The 21,929-nt window shown below is 34.4% G+C and overlaps 2 protein-coding genes across 2 annotated transcripts; one reads left to right on the forward strand and one right to left on the reverse strand.

Annotated features, from left to right (window-relative positions):
• The first annotated feature begins 3,107 nt into the window (after window positions 1-3,107).
• LOC132557269 (uncharacterized) lies at window positions 3,108-5,716 on the forward strand. Its single transcript, XM_060221758.1, has 3 exons — window positions 3,108-3,452; window positions 4,481-4,545; window positions 5,476-5,716. The coding sequence occupies exons 1-3, from the start codon at window positions 3,108-3,110 to the stop codon at window positions 5,714-5,716; spliced, it is 651 nt and encodes a 216-aa protein (XP_060077741.1).
• A 7,454-nt stretch (window positions 5,717-13,170) lies between these two features.
• On the reverse strand, window positions 13,171-20,158 carry LOC132557286 (N-acetylneuraminate lyase-like). Its single transcript, XM_060221773.1, has 11 exons — window positions 20,140-20,158; window positions 19,563-19,627; window positions 18,402-18,472; window positions 17,989-18,076; window positions 17,433-17,487; window positions 16,955-17,030; window positions 15,996-16,088; window positions 15,625-15,770; window positions 14,984-15,109; window positions 14,606-14,645; window positions 13,171-13,608 (listed from the first exon to the last, which is right to left on the reverse strand). Exons 1-11 carry the CDS (start codon window positions 20,152-20,154, stop codon window positions 13,463-13,465), a joined length of 921 nt encoding a protein of 306 aa, XP_060077756.1. The 5' UTR covers window positions 20,155-20,158; the 3' UTR covers window positions 13,171-13,462.
• Between the last annotated feature and the right edge of the window lie 1,771 nt (window positions 20,159-21,929).

Raw genomic sequence — 21,929 nt, forward strand, 5'->3', positions numbered from 1 at the left:
TTGTAGCACTAACCTTATATAGCATCATTTGAAGCTTCACGCGCTGCACATTTGTGTTTTTTTTTAATTCATTTTTATCGTATTTTTCATTTTGTAGCTTTTTGATCTTGTGGAGATTGATATTTCTTTTAAACATTTAAGCATGATTCCAAAATATTATTCATATAGTGAAGACATGGACTGTTTCCAACATTATATTGATGCATTTTAAAAATAAGACAGATATTATTTTTCAATATTATTGTGTCTCAAATTTGCGCAAATTAACCAAAAACTCAAACCAAAATTAATATTCATAGGTTCGATATTACGAATTTTGTTTTCGAGATGCATGCTTAAACATTTTTAATCCAACCTCAAAAATAACGTAACATATATCCCCTCAATATTGTACCCTTACAGTATCCATTTTATGATAAATATATGTAATATATACATATAGTATGGACCAATCTTTAATGCATTGATATATACACACAAGGTTTCGATGCTTATACACTTAGTACCACATGCATCAGTGTAACCTATTATTATACTGAAACATACAGCAATTGTTTTTAGAGCAAGATTGAAACAACACGTACTTTTACCTGCAACACAGTGTATTTATATCTATTACAATAAATGTTTACAAAAAATAAGAGAATGATACAAAACACATACTCGATGCTCCAGTGGTTGCGCTCATTACCACTCTCTGCACTCCTTGAATATAACATGGTAACATTAAAGGTTCCATGTGCGACACTTATGAATAAGACGGGAAGACCAGTGTGATCTTTTGATGTACATCAAACGAATCTGGAGGTCGCATAACGGTATGTTGTACTGGCTTTGAAGTGTGGTATCGCTCCTTTGTTATCTACGAATGGACGTATCAGTCTGTAGTTGTTTTTTTATCTCCTGAAACCCACTCCAGACCAACCAAATTACTTCGCCTTGTGCCTTTAATTTTGCCATGAAACGTTTCAGGGGTTCGGAGAGCGATAGCGAAAGTAACCCCTAAAGTATCGAGGGTGCCCAAAACACAAGAGCTACCATTCCACATGACTAACACAAATTAATACTTAAAGTGACAGTGATACATTTTTTTCCTAACCGTGAACAATACATTTACCCGATCGATGACTATTGATATTACAAACTATCCGCCCTGACATCATCAAAACACACGCAAAATAAAGCTATATTTAGATTTGAAAGATATTAGTGTTCTCGTTTCAAAGGCATAACGAAAGCAATTAGTAACATTGGAACACGCTGTACGGTATATCAATCCTATTAAAATTATCTGCATTTACAATCTCGGGGACTATTCATTAGAAAATCAGCATTGCATCCATGGATAAAATGTCAATACATATGAAGTGGAAAACTATTTAGTATTTCCATGTATTGTTTTAAACCTATACGTTGTCCTATTTCACTTATAATAGACACAGAAATCACATATATAAAACTCAGAATAATAATGATCCAGTTGTGTTTATTCTCAACGCATTGATTACTGTTCAGTCAATACCTTTTCAGTAAAATGTACTTGACGTCAAGCGTCATATTGAAACTTAAAACGTAATATTGATTTGTTTATATATATTTTGTTTGGGTATGGAAATTTTGTCACAATTGCTAAGGTTATGTAGCCACAGTATCCCTTGGGCACTGTAGGGTCGCAATGTCACAACGCCAACATTATAGAATGACTTCCTGTCAGACTGCAGCACACTAAACAGAAACGAGCATAGCAAGACGGACAAAACAGCTAAAAAGATCACTAATTCTTAAAATAATTTTCCACGGATTGACACACAGGCCATTACACATAGAATTGATTTCGATTCTAATGAACAGTCGGGTTATTCTCCTTTTATCGCACTAGGAAATTTACATAGTAAATATTGTGGTAAATGTTAAATTGTTCAGTCAATATTGCTTTTGGATACTGTAAAATCTTGAATTTTTGAGAGCGGATTATCCTCGTTGGCATTGGAAGTACTTTTAATGATTTATGAATCCATATGTCTAAGATATAGTAAATAGTTACAAGTTGACTTGAATGTTTAGTTTAACTGGATTTTGTGAGAACTGCTTACCTACGAAATCAAGTACACCGAAAATGATGCTCTTGTAATTAAATAATATGCGTCCCTCGAAAATATATATTTCTACAGTATTTGATTTATTATTCCTTTTACGTGCTCATATCTGTCTGTAACAACATAGAGTGCTTTGATATTTTATCTTGTTGCTTTGCTAATATCACTACGTTTAAACAGCAACCAGTTTAATTACTATATATATATTGAATACAAAGCAGGCGTTCGCATTATTTTAGTTTGTTGTTAGTAAAAATTAGTCCTCTATTTGTGCCATTGAATTCTAATGTTTCATATGTATCTATCACACGATCACCATATCTTTCCTGTGATTATTTAGGATTCTGCGTGTTAAGACACCAAAGATTCCAAAACGGCTCAACTCTCCCTCATTCAAAATTTAGGCAATCTAGGGCATCACATTTTTTTTTTTTTTTTTTGGAAGGGGGCGGGGAGAACGATGTTCTCTTGATATAACGTCAGTCAATGGGATGACTCACATAATAATGTGTTATTTCCAGTGCCTATTCTAATTACAATATCGATTTTTTTCTAACTCGATTTCAAACGAAAACCTATATATGATAAAAATCATAATAAAAGTAGACTAAAGATATGAGAAGCGAGTCTCAACTGAAATAACGCCATTTGTTTTGGCTTGCTGGTGTCGAATTGCATGATCTATTGCAGGAACACAAGAATATGTAAAAGGATATCCTAATTTCTACAGTACACCTTGCTACGTCCCTTTATATACATGATTGCTGTTAAAGCGTATATTTTTGTGAAGTTCAATTTTCGTGCTTAAAAAACAATTTCGTGGACTCTTGATGTTTTTATGAATATGACATTAATTCGTGGAATTAGAGTGTCCATGAGATCAATCAAGGAAAACAACCCCACCCCCACCCCAACCCTGCAACACCACGAAAATGAATTATTTTACAGTATTCAGTTGACATTTGATATTAAATCCTTCGTCTATGATTTCATTTTCAGCTCTTCTAGTCTATGATGCAAACTGTTATCACATGGAGGCGCCCACGTGATGCTCATCGAAATCTTCACTATGGAAACCCCTGTTTGTTTCTGATTGGTAATGCTCTTTGTTACATCATATCCGGTCTGATTCTTCTTGTGATTGGCGTCATTATTACATCACTGACATTCCAGAACTTGGAACACCACGACAGCGAAACTAGTGAACGGTACGCTGGTCCAATTCTCATTGTCGTAGGAGTTCTTGTGCTAGCTAGAGGCGCTCTCAATCATATCCGACCAGGTGATTCCACCAACCCACAGCGGCTCGTCATTCGAAGCTACACAGGAGAAATTTCCACCAGGCCAATAATGGAGGTATTTAATCTATTAAAACATGCCAAAAAGACCTTACCGAGTCCTCTGAATTTAGCTTTCAATTTTTTGTCTTTAAATAACAAAACCATATTGACCTTGTCCGTCAAATATACCCACCACAGCTGGAAATCAAGTACGCGACATACATCAGTCGCTTGCTATGATCTTTTTCTCCAACAACAAAACCGACAAGAACAGCTTTCCAAAAAAGTGTATCATATGCGTAATGATTCCGAGTCCCAGATTCGGCATTGTTCATTTCAAGATAGCAATAATCCTCTCCCTGACCCATGTATCTCTTAACAGAGGATTTCTTGGTCGTCAAAATGATCTCGTTAGAAAATATACTATTTCCTTGTGCTATGTAAAATTTGACGTTTTTATGTGCGTTTTAGTGTGTCTCGTAAATCCATTGGTGTTTACCTTGTTCTCATTTGAGAACGTCACATTTTCAAATTCCGTGGCGGGTATTGTCTATAAATAATAATAATTGTATGATCTGGAACATCTAGATTTCATGTCCTTGCACTTTTACAGAGATGCAAACATATTTGCTCATACATGTATATGGGTCTAGTTTAATCGAATTCAAGAGATTATAAAAGTGGACATTTAGATTGCAAGGAGAGTCGCGTCTGAACAAGGCATTCACCAATAACAAGACCTACAACCCCCCCCCCCCAAAAAAAAAAAAAAAAAAAAAAAAAAAAGATTTTTATTAATAATTTTTAGAGAAGTTTTTTCAACGAACTTTAATTTTAGAAATCATCTAGGTTTCTTCTCACTTATGCAAATTAATATCATTGTGTATAAATCGTCTGGTTTTGTTTAAAACGTGAAAGATAAAAGTCAGAATGAAAACAAATAAATATTTAATAATGTTACAGAAGCAAGCACTGTTATTGTAGACACACCGAACCCCAACCCGAAGTAATTCTCCGTGGCACTTATCTCACACACCAGTAGTAAACTGTTTACCGTTATCACCTGACCTAATTCTATAGAAGCTTCCTTTCTCATTTTTGCAGTATAGCAGCAACTCCATGACGATGTGCAGCGTAGTCAGTATAGGAGAGGGCCATGAATACCCCAGGTATGGCATATATCTCTGACCAATTGAATAACTTAAAAAAAAACAGCAAAGCGTGCATTGAACAAAAAATGTATTGGCCGCATCAGTGAACATAAATTTCACTCGATATGGCATCCCGTTGGCTTTGGTTAGCTAGCCAGGAAATGAAGCCGATTAAAAGGAGGTTGTAGTAACACACGCACGTCGCCGGCAATTAGTGCGACCAGATCAATGCAACTGATAAAACACACGCTAGACAAATGGAAATGTAGCTCGATTACAGAGACAATGTTAGAATCTTTTCTAGAGTTAGTGGTTGTCAGTTTAAACGTGCACAATCAGACCTGCTTTACAGACCTTTTTATAACATATATATACAGATATATTTATCTTAGTAAAGAATCATGTCATGAAATTAAGGGTGAGAATATCAACAAAGAAGGTGATAAAAGAAAGACGCCACCACTTTTGAATTATGTCAAACTATGACAGGAACTTTTTTGGATATATTGTTGTAAATGAGAATAAAATCGCATTAAGTAGGGAATCATGTGTGTAAAAATATCATCGACTGTTGAACTGAAAATTCTGTTATAAATGAAGCAACTAATGATGTGATGACATAGATACCGACAGAAATGATGATCATGATAATAAAGTGAGTAACTCATGGAAACCCCTTCATATATTGATTTCCAGTTGTTTAGAAGTGTGGATACTTCATATCAAATCAAGCAGATGAACCTCTACGATGACGATAATATTACACCGATGTGTACTTTTTGTGTTCCTCTTAAGAAGATGTTATGCTGTTTGATTTTTTTTCAATATGGAACTCTTTTCGAAAGGCGGTGTTTGTAGACAGGTCTTATGGAAATGAGATACGATTGCCTGCAGAAAAGAAATAGATAGAACACGTAGTGGTATTGTAATTTTCTTTCATCCTTGCAGATTGTCAATTTACAATGACGACCCACCTTCATACGACGCAGTCGTCGAGACAACAGGCGACCCCGCGTGTATCAGCGAATCGACGACCACACGAGAGGAGTCGACGCAATCCCCAGACGAACAGCAAGAGTTACCTCCCTCTTATGAAGAGTGTTTTCAGGCTGCTGCTGCTGCTTCAACACCCGTCGAGGTTACTACTACGCCACAGGAAACGGAAGTAGTTAGTTACAAAGACACGTGACCATCTATTTCAATATCGTCTTCCATAACCTGCCATCAAACTCGTGGGAAAAAGAGATTGCATCAATTTACATCATCATCATAAGACACTTCAAGAGATCGGCCTTCTAAACCTATGCAAACGAGAAAGCATTTCATCTTTTGTACTTGTTTGTATGAGGACGATCATACTTTGTGCAAATATTCACTTAATTTTTTTGTTCCCGTATTAAAGGGATGTGAATGACAAATCCGGGTGAATGACTTCGTGCATTTCATCTTTTGACAATGTTCATCCTTCGGATACAGGCAAAAGTCCTATGTTTTATGATCAGGTATGCCTATGGTTAAACAAGTAGCCTTTATTGATGTCAGTGATGTCCAATTTTATCTTTACGTTGTCAGTCAGCAGCAGCAATATCGCAATTTTCGTTTTATACCAATTTTCGGTTAATATCAAGTTTTGTTTAAAAACAATTTTCGTGTTATAAAAGAGGTTCTAAATATGAAATTGCTGTGGGATTTTGGAGCGCCAGTGTGAGATATCCATGTGTACATGTCAAGTAGGTGTGCTTTTAATTATTCCACAAGTGCAAATGAACATATAGACCTCAATGTTTTTTCAAACCATTTTATATTTCGTTTGTACAATGTGAAATAAATTGTGGTCGAAAAAAGTTAGTATTTACCGTTGTTATTACGAGTTCTTTAAACAGCTTAGGAAAGTGATAAGCGTTATGATTATATGGTGAATGAGGGAATATAATAGCTAACCAAACAACAAACGTAACACGGACGAAGAAAACCAGCCACAAACTTAACATACTATCAATCCTAAAGTTGTCCCTGGCCTGAAATGCTTCATCCCGATCAGTTTACTATTTTTTCAGTTAAAAATGGGTTATAAATAGGTATACCAGATCAATCTACGCTCGCTCCACATGTATTTGCCATAATTCATATTATTGTAACAGAAATTATCCTAGTCTATATATGTTCAAGTACCTTCAGACATGTCCGTTGAACAAAGGCATCCTTTTATCTGTTTCTCATATGTGCATGAATTGAATGCTACCCACTAAAACGTGGTCTCCCTATAATGTTAATCATCATAGATATGAAATATACAAATGGGGGCAATGTTTGATCCTTGCCCTCTCAAGGCCTCAAAATTACGATGTTATGATTTCAATCGTCTAGTTTAGAAATGTTCACTGTTGTGGATATTCAACACGACAGCATCCAGATACTCAGGTTTTATTTCTGTCAATGCCCTGTTGACAGATTTTTGACCTGGTTATTGTATTTTCTATTGGTATGACATTTTATACTTCAAGCCTGCGGATCAGCGTATAGTATATACGATATTCCTCATTTTTCTGTGTACAAATGTATGAGGAGCTAGGAAATCGATAGCCGTCTGGTATCGTCTGTCTCGTACAGCAGACGTTCCCTCGCGCGGCAAATCAATAAATGCACTTTTATTTCATTTTTTTAATTACATCATAATATAACATTCATATTGGACATAATGTTCAGCCTCTTAAGTTTATCGACCATGTCAGGGCGTTAATCACATATACATTACCACAAATTCATCACAATATCGCTCGCGATAAAATATCCTGGTTATAATATGGTTAAAATATCATAGCTACACTATTAATGAGTTCAGTTCGTTATTAATGGGCTCAATGAATTAGAATAAAGATTAAAAAAGAACACCAAAAAATTAATTAATCAAATTTAATTAAAAACCAAAAAAAAAACAAACAAAAAACAAAAATTGATACAACAATGTATTCGCGATAAGGTGGTAACATCAGTGCTGGAAACGCCATGCCCCGGAATGGTAGACATTCTCTCAACCACATACTGCCAGCGTGAAGCTATCTCTCGCCATATTTTGTATATATAGTATATACGGTGCCAAATGTTCAAACAAAATCAACTAAACTTCAATGCCGTATCATTTGTAAGCCATGCGAAGACCTAGGTTATTTGGTTTTGTTCATATATTTATTCATTTACTGGGTTTTACGTTCACGAAAACACGATTAAGCTCATGATACGTTAATCAAAAGCAGTAGAATGCTTTGAACAAGAAGAATATCATTTGTTTTTTGGTTTTTTTTTCGAACGATCGTACTCAATTGTGTTTTGATAAATTTAAGTTTTTTTATATTTCTTAAAATGTTTATTTTGTTCAACGTCTATTATATAATGTTTATCAAAGCATATTTTCTTTTAAAATCTCACACAATCGGTTTATTCATCCAGTACACGAGTAGATGGTTAAAAGTACTTGAAACCTTTAAACAACAAAAGACGTTTTGCTATTTCCGATCGATTTAGTTTTCATCATCATTCAAAAGACCTCTGATATTGCTTGAGAATGGATCTTGATCTACAACAACTGCCTGCATTTCACGTGACAGATCATATCAGTGGTTTTCTTCCTACACTAAAACGTAGAATATATATATATATATATTGTTCCGTGTAATTGATAATTAAAGAGATCAACTGTGTTACATTTTTGCTTGACAAATCTGTGAACTTCCCATCACTTTGTATGGTATCTTTGTTTACCATAGTTACAGAAACAGACACGTTACACAGATCAAACTAAGGATAACTTACATATACCTTAGGCATCCAAGTCTTTCCTCAAATAGTGTTCCTCTTCCTCATTTACATATTTCTAAGGTAAACATACCGGTTCCATATCGAGACCTAATAATATCGTGATCAGTGTTTCATCCACAAGTAGAAGTCCGCCTATCGAAGATAAAAAAAGTTCAAATCATTTGTTAGTTATATTCGGAGCAGTAATTAATACATTGCATCACAAAATGGGTTAAAACTGGAGTAAAATCTGTAGAGTTTGTTTTCATAAATGAGAGCTTAGCGAACTAATCTATATTTCTTACCGCAGCGTGTCCTAAGTGTCTCTATGAGTTGTATTCGTTCCCGTAATAATCCTAATTGAATAATTAATGCGAATGAGGAACAAACATTTGACGTAACTACCACAAAATGAATAAAAGTATCTCCACGCTTTCTATCTTATCATGATACAGTTTTGGCCGAAAGCATCGTAAAAGCATAATTTAAAAAATCTTGTTTAAGGTATTTGGAAAAGGCGTGTATTGCTATGTATATCGAATATACATTTAGCACGTGGATATTAAGGACTCCATAGGCCCTTTAACATCGTCCACTTTTGTCCTGAAGAACACAACCAATATTGGGTAGGTAGGACAATCGTGATAAATGTTACTTTCCCTATTGTGATTTTTTCCTTTCTAGACAGTAACATTTGCTATATTAACAGGTGATTGGATATTAGTGTAATTGTAACCAGTATCAAGATTTAGGTTAGTAACATCTAGTACAGACGAATAGAGGAGCGCAATCCGAACAAAATCCGACTTATTGTAAATGTTGTTGACCTTCTTTGGAATTGAATGGTAGACGCCATGCTCCTCCTTATCGTATTAGCCATGCAAGCCACTGACGCATGAACTTCAAGACCCAAACTCGATCCAACTAATGAATGCGGAAGTACCTCTAAAATCAATGTGATTGATATCTAGGTCAAATAGTCATTCAATGTATAACCTCATTATGTTCTTAATAAGATATATTTGTAGTCACTGATTATCTCGAATTATTTGACAGGGAAAACTATTTAGTAAATCGCACTTAAAGATTGACTTAAGGAACAGAATCCACGTATGTTGCTATTATAGGGTCTACTTTGGTGTTACCTCACCACGTCCGTTGCCCATATGACTTGATTGCGATCCTTGTCCGCCATTATACAGCAATGGGCACTGGTCAGTTTGGATGAACGTTTTAGTCCGCAAAGAGTCGGAATCCTCTACCAAGCAAGGCGTAGAAATTCGGGTGTGTTCATTGAGAATCAAGCATTGTTTGAATATGAAACTTTACTTTCGAAACACACACATGTGAATAACACCTTTCAATACAAACTTATTATTAGATACATTAGAACGAAGTGACTTTATCAAACTGTTGCGATTTTCGTCCTTTTAAGTGTTGACATTTATATTAAGGGCGAAAAGCATCCAATTTCTCGGAGGCGGCTGAAGAAAATCGAAACGTAGTGAAGGAAATATCAATATTAAGATAGGGAGGTTCACCAGCCCCATATTTCAATAATATTGCCATATATCCGATAATTTCAAGACACCATCCAGCACATGTCGTCACGTTCTAAAATAAGTTCAAAAACATTTATTTATCTAAATAGAAAAATAAAACTTAAATTGCATTACGACTATCAAAAATCCAGAGGACAATTTTGAGTTACACGGATACAGTACTTACAGAAAAATAAAGTAACATGGTTGATAGGAGAGGTGCATTCCTGGCTTCTTCAGCCTTGTAGGCAACAAGTGCTTCTGATACAGACATAAGAGAAGACAATGACGTAGTATACATATATCTATTACATCATATGAATTTGATGTAGATATATCACATACGTCATAATTCAAGATGGCAGCCTACGCTATTTGAATCGGATACAGGGAAAGCCATACATCAAAATTTAGAATGATACATTGGGTACCTGTATGTCACAAGATGTTGTGATAACAAGAGTTCTTTCTGCATGAGCGGACCGACGGACGTCTGCTGCGTGGCGAGCCTTCAGTAAAGAGTTTGATCATTTTTAATAATTTAAATTATTTTTATGACAGAAACCTTAGACTAATGTATTTCCTCATTGCTACAACATGTGAAGTAAATTTACAAACACGAGTTCCTTTGAATACAAGAATCAGGAAGGGTCTTCGAATCTCCCAGATTATACGTTCCAGTATGAGCTATTGTTTCAATCCTGTAATTGACAGAAAAATTATGAATGAAACAAAAAATAGTGTCTTAACTTTATAATACACACTTATATGATTTTTCGTTTGTGATTAATATAGAAATAATTTACAGACATCGCATTAAAAAGCTCATAATTTTTATAATTCACTTTCAGGTCGTATTTTACAATGAAGACAATAGTTTAGATTTGCTTGCTTTCCATTGGCTGGTTCAACCCATGATTCTGAAGTTACCTTCCTCTGTTCGATAGCCAGAGACTTTCTATGAGGTATCATTTGCTGAAGTAGCATATGATTCCAAAGTTTTATTTCACTCTTACCTGAAGCTATATATAAAGATCTACTATGTTACTAATATTTCGTTTTGTTTTAAAAGGAATGAAACTGACCAACCATTTAGCCTTAAGAAAAAGTTAATTTAGGATTGCATTCTGTCGGTATATTACTATAAAACATTTATCTATCCCTGAATTGTATTGCCTGGATAGTGTTCTGATAGATACACTCAATTTCCTCTATTTAGATATGTAAGATTTATTTTCAAAAGAAAAAAATAAATGAAAAAAGAGGACAAAATTCCAGCGTTTCTGGCAACGTTTTGTTCAAACGGAATAACAAAATAGGTTGCTAAGATGAAAAATAAATATAACCTCGATGTTAAGTTATCAAACTTGTCATTTGTAAATGTAGGAAGGGAAATAACTCGCTTCAAATTCTCTTAATGTACTGCATTCTACTGATCACAAGTCAATCAAATACACGTGCAATCGCTGCTTTCGGAATACTGAATTATGTACAAAGAAATAATGCAAATATTTCTCGTTACGAATCAGAGATAAGTGCGCATTAAAGACAAGATACTACGTATTTACTATATTGGAAATATTTAGGTTAGAATGAGGCGTGACAAAGGGATGGTCGGTCAGTCTATAAAATGTGTACATTATTTCTGTTGGATATATCATCTTACCGAATGCGTTATAGAAATGGTGATAAGGCAATTCAAATTCAGTTTTTGACACAGTGACCTTAGCATTTTATCCAGATATTTGTAACAATTATTCGTTAATGCAAACATGTGATGATTCCTTCTGACAGAAAGAGATGACGAATACATTGCCTATTTAGTTAGTGTTAGCGAAGCGTAGGTATAGATATGCGTAAGCATGTACTTACAAATGAACCGAAATATCACTTCATACAGAACTAGCAGGATTGTCAATTTATCAATTAATGCGCCTGTATTCCTGGGCATGTTTTTAACTTTCAATAAATTCATAACATTTATTCACGGAACGGACCTCCATATGACAATCATATATGGAAAAGTATGAAATCGATTTGAAATTGGATCGAAATAAAAAGGAATTAAAGCGAAATAAATGTGTAGCTATTGCAAATAGTGATATTGAATTACAACAAAAAGCAAATATCCCGAGGAAAACAAAGATAAAAGTATTTGGTCGTCTTTATTTGTAACAGTATATCAATTTTGCTTTAAGCTAAACGTAAAAACCAAGACTTTTTTAACTATCAAAAATAATTGCACATTGCACATAAATTCATTATTTGATTGTTGGGTTAAATACTGCGAGAGTCTAAACTAGTGTTAATTTAATTAGTTAAAACTCTTTGTCATTAGCGATGTAAATTTCGAATAAAGTATGTCCGTCATATTGGTCCAAATTGAAAATGGTATTTCAGTATGTGTCACAATATTTGTGACCGACATACGTTTCTTTCATCAAAATTCCGAAGAGCTCCAAACATGGTATATATCATGATGTTTTAACTGTTTGTATTTAAATGCTCTGCCTCTGTCTTTTTTGTACATATCGATATGAATACACTATCAATCAAGTATTTGCGCATACGAATGTACTGTATTATATAATTTAAATTTCTTGGTTATTTATCACAATCTAACACAATACCACAGTGCTTGACTAACACTGTGTAAGCAATTTACAAATGAAATGTAGTTTTCATCTTTTTAGCCCGTGTTTTTTATTTTGCAATCTGCTGTTGGCCCACAGATGTGTTATTAGACTGAAACCTACCTGTTGTTCGTCCGTCGTTGTTTCTGGTTTTGTAACAGCTCGCGTCCGGTAGGGTAACAAACGATTGAGCTATATTCTTTAATACATGTCATTGACTCGGACAGATGTTGTCAAGAATCGGGCACATGCCTTATAAAAGTTTAAATTTTAATTTGGCTTTGGTAAATTTACATGAAACTGCCATTGCCTTTGATTATGTTCCTTTACAACGATACAAATTGTTATTTATGGCAATGAACCAGGTTCTCTTAGATTACTTGCATTCTACGAACAGTAACAAATGAGTAACAAGATCAGAAATGTCATTGAAGTTGATATGTTCAATCAACATCATTAAGAGGTAAATATAGTGTGTTTCATTATATACTTATATAATATAGCTATATAATATCATTATGATATCATTCATTTATTCATTCCATATAGCTTCACATATCATTACCAGTCGACAGTAAGCACGCAAATATCGTCAAAACCTTTGATATTGTGTTAATGCCCACTAGTCTAACCAACAGCTGGTATACTTGAAATAATAAACTGCACAAAATGAATAACATGTAAATTTTTACTTTTATTTGAAAATCATTTCGCATTTTCAGTGAAATTACATTACCCTTTTGGCTTGATGTACTTTTAAATTTATATTCTTTGTGAGTTTTCCCATATTCAGGAAAATAAAAACAGATACAACACGATTCGAGTAAAGTTAGCAATCACGCGTATCTAAATTATAGAAAACGATCCATTTTATTGCTTGCTCGTAGCTATTTAAACGTCTTTTGTTTCTTCTTATCAATTCATGCAGTTGTTGCAGAACTTCAACTCTCCCCTTTATCGAATTCGTCATTGCCAACAATCCAAGGCCATCAACGCTTTCTTCAAACCCTCTTCCTTTTCCTTACTAATGTCTTTCAGTGGAAGACGCACTGGTCCAACATCGACACCAGATATAATGGTGAACATTCTCTTTGCGACTGGTATGTCCCCACCTGGGAAGATTGAGGACGAATTCCAGGAAATGTTTATTCAGATTCAACGATTATGATAAGAAAGTGTCATCGTTTTATATCATTCCACAAAATTTACAACAATTGTAAAATGGTTGGATGAGGAATAATCGTAAATAATTGTACTCGTTAGATGAAGAGAATTGATGATATGTGATAAAGAAGAATATAACAGAAAACGGGTAATTCAAACGAAAACTATTTCAAAATAAGAAAATATCTGTATTACATTAATGCCCCGCCCCCATGCATATAAATAAATATCCTTGTTTGATAATTTCGCATAATTTGTCACATGTGACTTTTGACCCTATAAATTTGATCGATGACCAGCTTAATGAGATCAGGGCCTGTATACATGAAAATTTTGTGCTCAAGCCTTATGTACTGTTCAAGTTAAACATTAACAAATAAGGCTGATTTACAAAAGATTAAAAAACAAAGTTTGAAAGGACTTCAAGTCAAAGTTGTATATCAATGTTTATATTTGACATTTGTATTATTTTATATGATTTAGGTGAATTATAATAAAAAAAACTTTGCTTGAGCGTAAAATGTATGCTTGAGCATGAGAACGGTTTCATGAATACGGGCCGGGTGAAGAAATATGAACCAAAGTTGGGAGCAATATCAACATCCAAAATGCCCCCTGTAGGTGGGAATCGAACCCGTGACCCAGAGGTACACGACTAGTCATACAGAGGGTCAGGCGTTTTTGCTTAATATATATATATATATAACTAGGATAAAAGGCCAATTACAAGATATAAGGACAGTGATTTGTAGTCGTGTTATTTCGATTGTCAGTGGTGTATAAGTGATGATATTAGTACCGATTATCAAAACCCGTCCGTATATAATTTATCAGTCCATCTGTAAGGCTAGAACATTTATAGGTTTTTGTGTGTTGTCTACCCCATTTTGAATATTATTCATTTAATTGAAATAAAAATGAAAAAGAGAGTAAACGTGTACTCACCAAAGCTGTCTCTGACATTGTTTACAGTCTGTGCTGTTTCCTGCAGATTGGTGAATGAGTTAATTCTTTTAAAATAAGTATACACAGATCAAATTAATAGTTTTATAATTATATATCTTTGTATTATTTTGACATTTAATACTGCAAAACCATATGATTTTGTGGGTCTCAAATTTCATGGTTTTCAAGGTAAATGCATTTTCGACAGCACTTTATTTCGTGGTGGGGAAATTGTACTCCCGAAATCCACTAGAACAAAAGACCGTGTCAATTTCTATCTGTTATCCTATCATGGACATAAAAAGTTGTGGATTGAGAGTATTCACGAATTCAACGAAAATAAAATTCCCATGAAAATTAATGAAATATATAACACACCTGAAGCTGAAGGGCAGTAGCCATATCTCCTTTGTCGTAAGCTGTCTTCAGCTTGAAGTAGAGACTTCCTAAATATGACGCTGCTACTGGTGTATCAATTTTCAGGCTCAAACACGTTATGAATTGCTGTTAAAACGTATGGAAGTGTATGATAAAACATCAACTTACAGGTAATTTTCCATATCAATTAACATTTGTTGATATTCACGATTACAAGTACACCGTACTTGAAGTCGATTGGCGATCACTAATCCTTTTAAAACTCATTTGAAGTAAATCACACATACGCTTAGATATCATATCATTTTGTGCATATATCATAATACATTCTTTTCTTGATGAAAATTAAACGAAAATGATATAAATTTCGTTATTGAGATTTCGAAATTTTGCAGTTTTACAAAAGGCAAGAAGCAAAATGGATATTTTGATAGATGTCATGAAATGGACAGTTTTTTTCGGCGTTTATTCATTTTAAGTTTTTTTTTTTTTTTTTTGTTATTTACTTATTGATTTATTTATAATACCGTTCTGGAAAATGGTGAAAATAGAATGCCTAGAAAATATCAATATTTGCGATACTAAAAACGAGTTCTGAAGCATTTTACAACGATGCGTTATTTCTGAAAAACTACACTTACCACATCTGTACCCATTAGAACCTGGAAGCGATCCTTGTCCACCAAACTACAATTGTGAGCACTAGTGAGTTCCCTGGATGAATGTTTCAGTCCACACAGGGTTGGGATCCTGTCCTTGGCAAGTCTTAAAAACTTTGTTGAATTTACTACAAAGTCAAATCACGCTCTTTCTCAAAAACAAAATAAATCAAACTTTCCAAAATCATACTAAGGTTAATTTTCTCTTTTCTGTCGCGTGTATAAGATCCCTAAAAGTGTAATGGTTATTGAAACGGGGAGAACAATGTTATATTTGCTACCTGTATCCATCTTGTGTCTAAAAATTGATGAGATGGATATGAGATGAAGATGTACGGATAACGCTTACTTACAATAAATTCCCGTCACAAAGTTGATGCAGTAGTAAAAGAACGGTGTGCTTGGTGCCGCTCCAGCCAACTCTACCATGTAGTCAACCAAGGCCTCTGGTGAATATAAACAATGCTAATACGAAAGCAAACAAACAAAAAATACTGACATGTCAACAAAATCTTACTTCAAACTCAAATGTTATCATATATATGATATTACCAGAAGATAGATTTACACAGCAACCCCTGAAACAGAATTAGGAGAAGTAGACAAAGTGTTCCGGAAGAGTAAGCGTCCTCTGATTCGACTTCCATCATGTAACTCTTCATTATCAAAGTAATTAAAGTTACGTTCCTCAATAAGAACAAGGTAAACACCACTATTTTATGATATCTCCGTTCACAATGAAAGAAAGGAAAGAAAGACAATAATGAGATATTGTAATGTTCTTGATATTGTACTAAAACGCATTGCTCTATACTAAAAGAAGATTTTAGCCCGATGTCTAATCCTTTTGCTATTCTACATAATATTTCTTTGTTGAAGTAAATGAAAGAATGTTATCTTTATAACTTTCAAAACAAATATCCCATAACATACAAAAAGCAATGTCCTTATTTAAAATATTTATTTTTCTCAAATGATTCGTTTTCAGTGTACTTCTGGACAAAATTCCAAATCACGTGTTATCGACCTTTAACGGTACGTTTAGCAATGAAATCACTCTGTGACAGAGAATAGTTTACTGCCTCCTGGGGTCGAACCGGCGACCTGCAGGTCTCTAGTCGGGCACTCTAGCACTGAGATGAGGAGAAATTCCCTCTAGCACGAGGTAAGGGGTCGTCTTTGATCTTATGTACAAGTAAAATCTTCCACAACTCAAAATCTTTTAAAAAAAATACCACTGAGCAAAAAACAAATAATACACAATTGCATAAATTGCTTATTGTAATATTCAATAATTATCACACCAGTTTACCTTCGTCCTTTGGTTTATAAAATGAAGGGCCGAAGGCTGCAATGGCTTCAACACCGCTCTCTTCGGCATGGCGGGCCTAAAGCAGGAAAGGCACGGTCAATGGTTTCTAATGTCATCAATAAATTGTGTTTCATTCATCATGAAAGAAATTTTTCTCGTGCATCGTTCTTTCTTAGACATTTCTTAGATCAATGACTGTTAAAGGAACACCACTGATGTAAAAAGAGGTTATATGCAATCATTTACCAAATCGTTATCATTTATTGTATATAGCAACTAACATCACAGCTGTTGTGTGTTATGTAAACGAAGGAAGTCCATGCACCTAACCCATTTAGTTTATCATTTATATAAGTATACTATATACAAGATATGCCGGATAATTTTAAATATCTATATTCATATATTCATTATTGTATTTACCTAATACAACTACGCTGAATATGATCAGTTATATCTTATGTAATAAATTTCTTACTAGTTCTTTGGCGTCACGGAGGTTGTTCGCTCCTACGTGTGCTATTATCCCAATTCTACAACATAAAGGAGCAGTTTAGTTTAATATACTACTATGATAAAAGATAGTGTAGTCTTCTCGAGAGAACTAAATTGTATAAATCGCTTCCCAGCTTATACTTTGTATACATAACGTGCAGCCCCATACGGCAGTTTGTGAAACCATTTCTAACATTTTTTTTGTTTTTTTTTTGTTTTTTGTTCTTGTTTTTTTTTTTTTTTTGTTTCTTAATTTTAGTTAGCAAAACTTTTCACAAATATCACATGAAACAAAAACAAGGCCTACAATCATGTCTAAATATGATAAAAGTCGTTTGTATATATTGAAAATACCCCCTTTTCAGGGTCTTTTCAACCAAGTTTGTTTCTGTTGTGACTTTTTCAAGTATTTTATTTTATGATAATTTCATGAAAATTACATATTTGTTTTTATTTCACTAGCACGATATTAATTTGGATGACAGTGAAGAAGCACACGGAAGAAACATATAGCTCAGTCATAGCCCGGAATTTCTTACTTTCCATCGGCTGCTTTCACCCATGCCTCTAACGTTTTCTTCCTTTCGTCCATGGTTTGCGACATGCCTTCAGCCAAAGTGCCGTTGACTGTGGGTTAAGCAGTTTATTACTGTTAATTGTTCAATATTCACGTAACATGCATCAATATCCAATTACATTAAGTCTCTTGAGAGTGTCTAAGTTCCATTTTAAACATTATAAACCTACTGGAGAATCTTACCCAATATTGTTTTCTTTGAAAATAAAAATCTCACAAATAAACATTATTGACCGAAATGTTTATAGCAATTTCTGATTTAGCTTCGAACAAGACGTCATATTCTAATGTAGAACACTAAATATCAAATCCTGTAAGTATTATTCGATACAAACAAATCTTGATATAGATTTGACGATTAATAGAATTTCTTACCGAAGGCATGCTTGAAGTGGTGGTCCTGAAGATACTTGGAATACACAGGAAACACGTCATAGTTGATTTCCCTGAATACAAATGATAGCATTATTCTTATTTCATCTCTTGACTATTCTAGCTATATAAAACTGCGTTTATTGTACCAGCTGAAAATAACTTATTTCATTCCAGTATCTTTAATTCTTGATATGCTATTTTTTTTCAAAATATCGTAATTTTTACCCATAAAATATCGCGAAAATTGGTGATGTGCAGCATATCTCGAAATATAGGTAGGAAAAAACCCATCTCTTTACGTTGATTATTTTGAAATTAAAATTTGAAAGAGTATGATAAATGAATAATTCAGTTGACTCTCGAAGTTATCCCAAAGTCCCATTTTCGCTGTCGTACACACAGTCCTCGGTGGAGCATTGACGTCTGCAGTCCCAGGTGAGGATCTGAGATGTGTAGATCAGTTCGTGACGGAGGCGGTCTGTGGTTCTCCTGAAGCCCTGTGATATCGTGGTTATATCCTTATACGGAACACTCTACCCATCCTAGATACCATGTGGTGGGCCTCTTGCATGATAAGTGAAGTGACGATCAGCCACTAAGACGCGACTCCGCGTCATCACGAGACAATTAATCCAGACTCATTCTTTCTCAATACAGATATTAAATCTTCCCAAAATGAAGGCACTTTAACGTAATTAGCAATTTTATTTCTATGCTTTTGTTCTTGTTTTAATAATTTAATGATGAATGTCATTTATACAATTCAAAGGTTTGTTTGTTTATCGCCCTGTGAACGGCAATTTCGAGGGGGTCTGCTTGTAGTAGCTAGTGGCTAAATCACTGAACAGCATACACGAGGTCCGCCGCATGTCAGCCAGGGCAATTAAGATAATATATCTTCCAAGGACACAGCCAGGACACAGTACTAGGCCGGTCCAGTTCTCAGCTTTCTGAGAAACGCAATCCGCCATAGGTATGAAGCGTCGAACCGCACACCTCGGACTTACCTGAGGCTACGTAGGGAGAACGTTCTATCACAGCATTTGTTATCGAAGGTGAAATCCTTTGATTTTCTAAGATGACACAAAGATCAAACAAATTTGAATTTGATGGACAATGTTATATACATATGATGTAATTAGGAATGGAAATGATCAATACCCGTCATTCTTGAACGGTGTAAAGGGAGCGGACACTGTCCCCTCGATGCGGAAATTCAGGAATTTCTGAAAGCAAAACAAATCTCACTTATAGAAATACGCGGAAAATGTAGGTCGCAGCGACCTATAATTCATTGTGGTACCTTGTGCAGCACATCTGGAATTTATAACAAGTATAATACAATTATTACCAATGTTACTATGTAGGTACAGTATATAGAATGTTAATCATTAGAAACAATATACATAGTTAGATAGCATGAAATTGATTTATTGATTTAGAAATTCTAGGACCCAAGGACGTGATATTAACGTCTTGACATGCTATGTATACGTGTGTACATGTACATCGATATGCTACATTATCCCTGATAACGAGGCTGTGTAAACATGTACACCTAGCGGTTACACACGGACATACTTCTATGTAGGCAGACATGTATTTAAATACGTATTTTGTTAGTCTTTTCTAACCGTTAGCTATGTTAACACTGGGCATATGTTTAGCACATAAATTCTTTCGATCGTGTTTACAGAAACTGAGTTACTGTGTCTACTTTGTGATTTCATTAACTTACCTGCTGTTCTCCCATCCTGTTAGCTGTGTCGGCGATACCTTTGGTCTGTACCGGGTAACAATGCAACCGAACTATCTCATTTTATATGACTGACCTATATCACACGTGACCTTTGAACTGTAGCCATAGATTATCGTCTTGTCCACAAAACTACAAATGTGACTTTAGCCGTCATGTGTCTTTCGTGATTAAGTGTACAAGTCATATATGCGTTTAACACATATACATATATATTTACTAATCTGTAGATAAATAAACTTGAAGACACTGATAATATTACAGTATCGTTAAACAAGAGGCCCACGGTCCTAAAAGGTCTAAAGGTTATCTGACTACAAAGACCTATATATGAAGGAGGCCAAAATAGGTCTAAAATAAATAGCCCAACTACTCTATAGCTGACAAAGAAGACATTGTTGGTTAATATATTTTTTAAAACTTGAAATCATGTTTTTCATACATCCTTTAATGCCATTACACCCAAGAGATCTTGAACATCAAGGTCAATTATTTGAACAAATCGGTTGCCCATCATCCACTTATATTTAAAAAGCCTGGGTCTTTTTGTTATTGAGAAGAGAAAATGTCAATCACATGAACATATTTGGTAACAATTCATCCCAACATGCCCCTGTGACCTTGAAAAAGGGTGAAGGTAGTAGTGTTGTTCTGATTAATCGAGTTAATCGAGTATCACTTGTTTGAGATGTTTGATAAATTAATCGAGTAAAGAATCTGTCATCGATCATCATAATATATGAAAATAAAGTATTTAAATATTGAAATTATTTTCAACATTAGTAAAATTATTAAGATAATAGAACAACATTTGTTTTTATTAAAAAATATTCTCTGCAATAAGCAAATAAGAAACACACAGAAAGATGGTACAATTATAGTAATTACCTGAATTGCTGTTAAAACATTACACAAAATACGTATTTAGACTTGGATAATATCCAAAACAGACAATTAAGAATGAATCGATTTTAATCGATCATCGATCGGTTACACAAAGTTGATGATCGATCAGGAAATTTCAACCGATTCCCAACACTAGAAGGTAGTTTATTTTAACAAACTTGGTAACACTTCATCCCATCATGCTTCAGACCTAATATCGGAACCCTGGGTCTTTTGGTAAATGAAAGGAAGTCGCTTAAAGAGTTTGAAATACTTTACACCTACGACCTTGAAAGTTGGTCAAGGTCTATAGAATGAACAAACTTGGTAACCCTTCATCCCAGCATGCTGCAGGCCTAGTATCAGCACCATGGCCTTTTGGTGAAGAAATCATTGAAAGATTTTAATGTATTTGACACCTGAGACCTTGAATGTAAATCAATGTCATGCATTTTAACAAACTTGGTAGCTATGAATTCAGTGCAGCATGCTACTTGCCAAATGTCAGCACTATGTGCCTCTTGCTTATCGAGAAGAAGTCGTTTCAAGATTTTAACATGTTTGACCCCTGTGACCTTCAAAATAAGTCAAGGTCATTTATGTACGTATTAACATATTTGGCAGCCCTTCATCCTAGCATCATACAGGCCCAATATCAACACCATTGGTATTTTGGTTACAGAGAAAATGTTATTTACATGGAAGGTTTACGTATGGCAGAAGGCGCACGGCGCAACGGACGAAAAGCGATGGCTATAGATCATCCTAACCCAGATGACATAAGAAAATAATATGAAAATAAATCTTAATATATTTTATGTTATTTCATCATTACAAAGGCATAATTAAAACAATATGTATATGGCAGACGGAAACACTGATTCTGA

This window comes from Ylistrum balloti, unplaced genomic scaffold, assembly GCF_031769215.1.
Source record: "Ylistrum balloti isolate Yb309-2 unplaced genomic scaffold, AGI_CSIRO_Ybal_v1 Utg370654, whole genome shotgun sequence".
Lineage (NCBI taxonomy): Eukaryota > Metazoa > Mollusca > Bivalvia > Pectinida > Pectinidae > Ylistrum > Ylistrum balloti.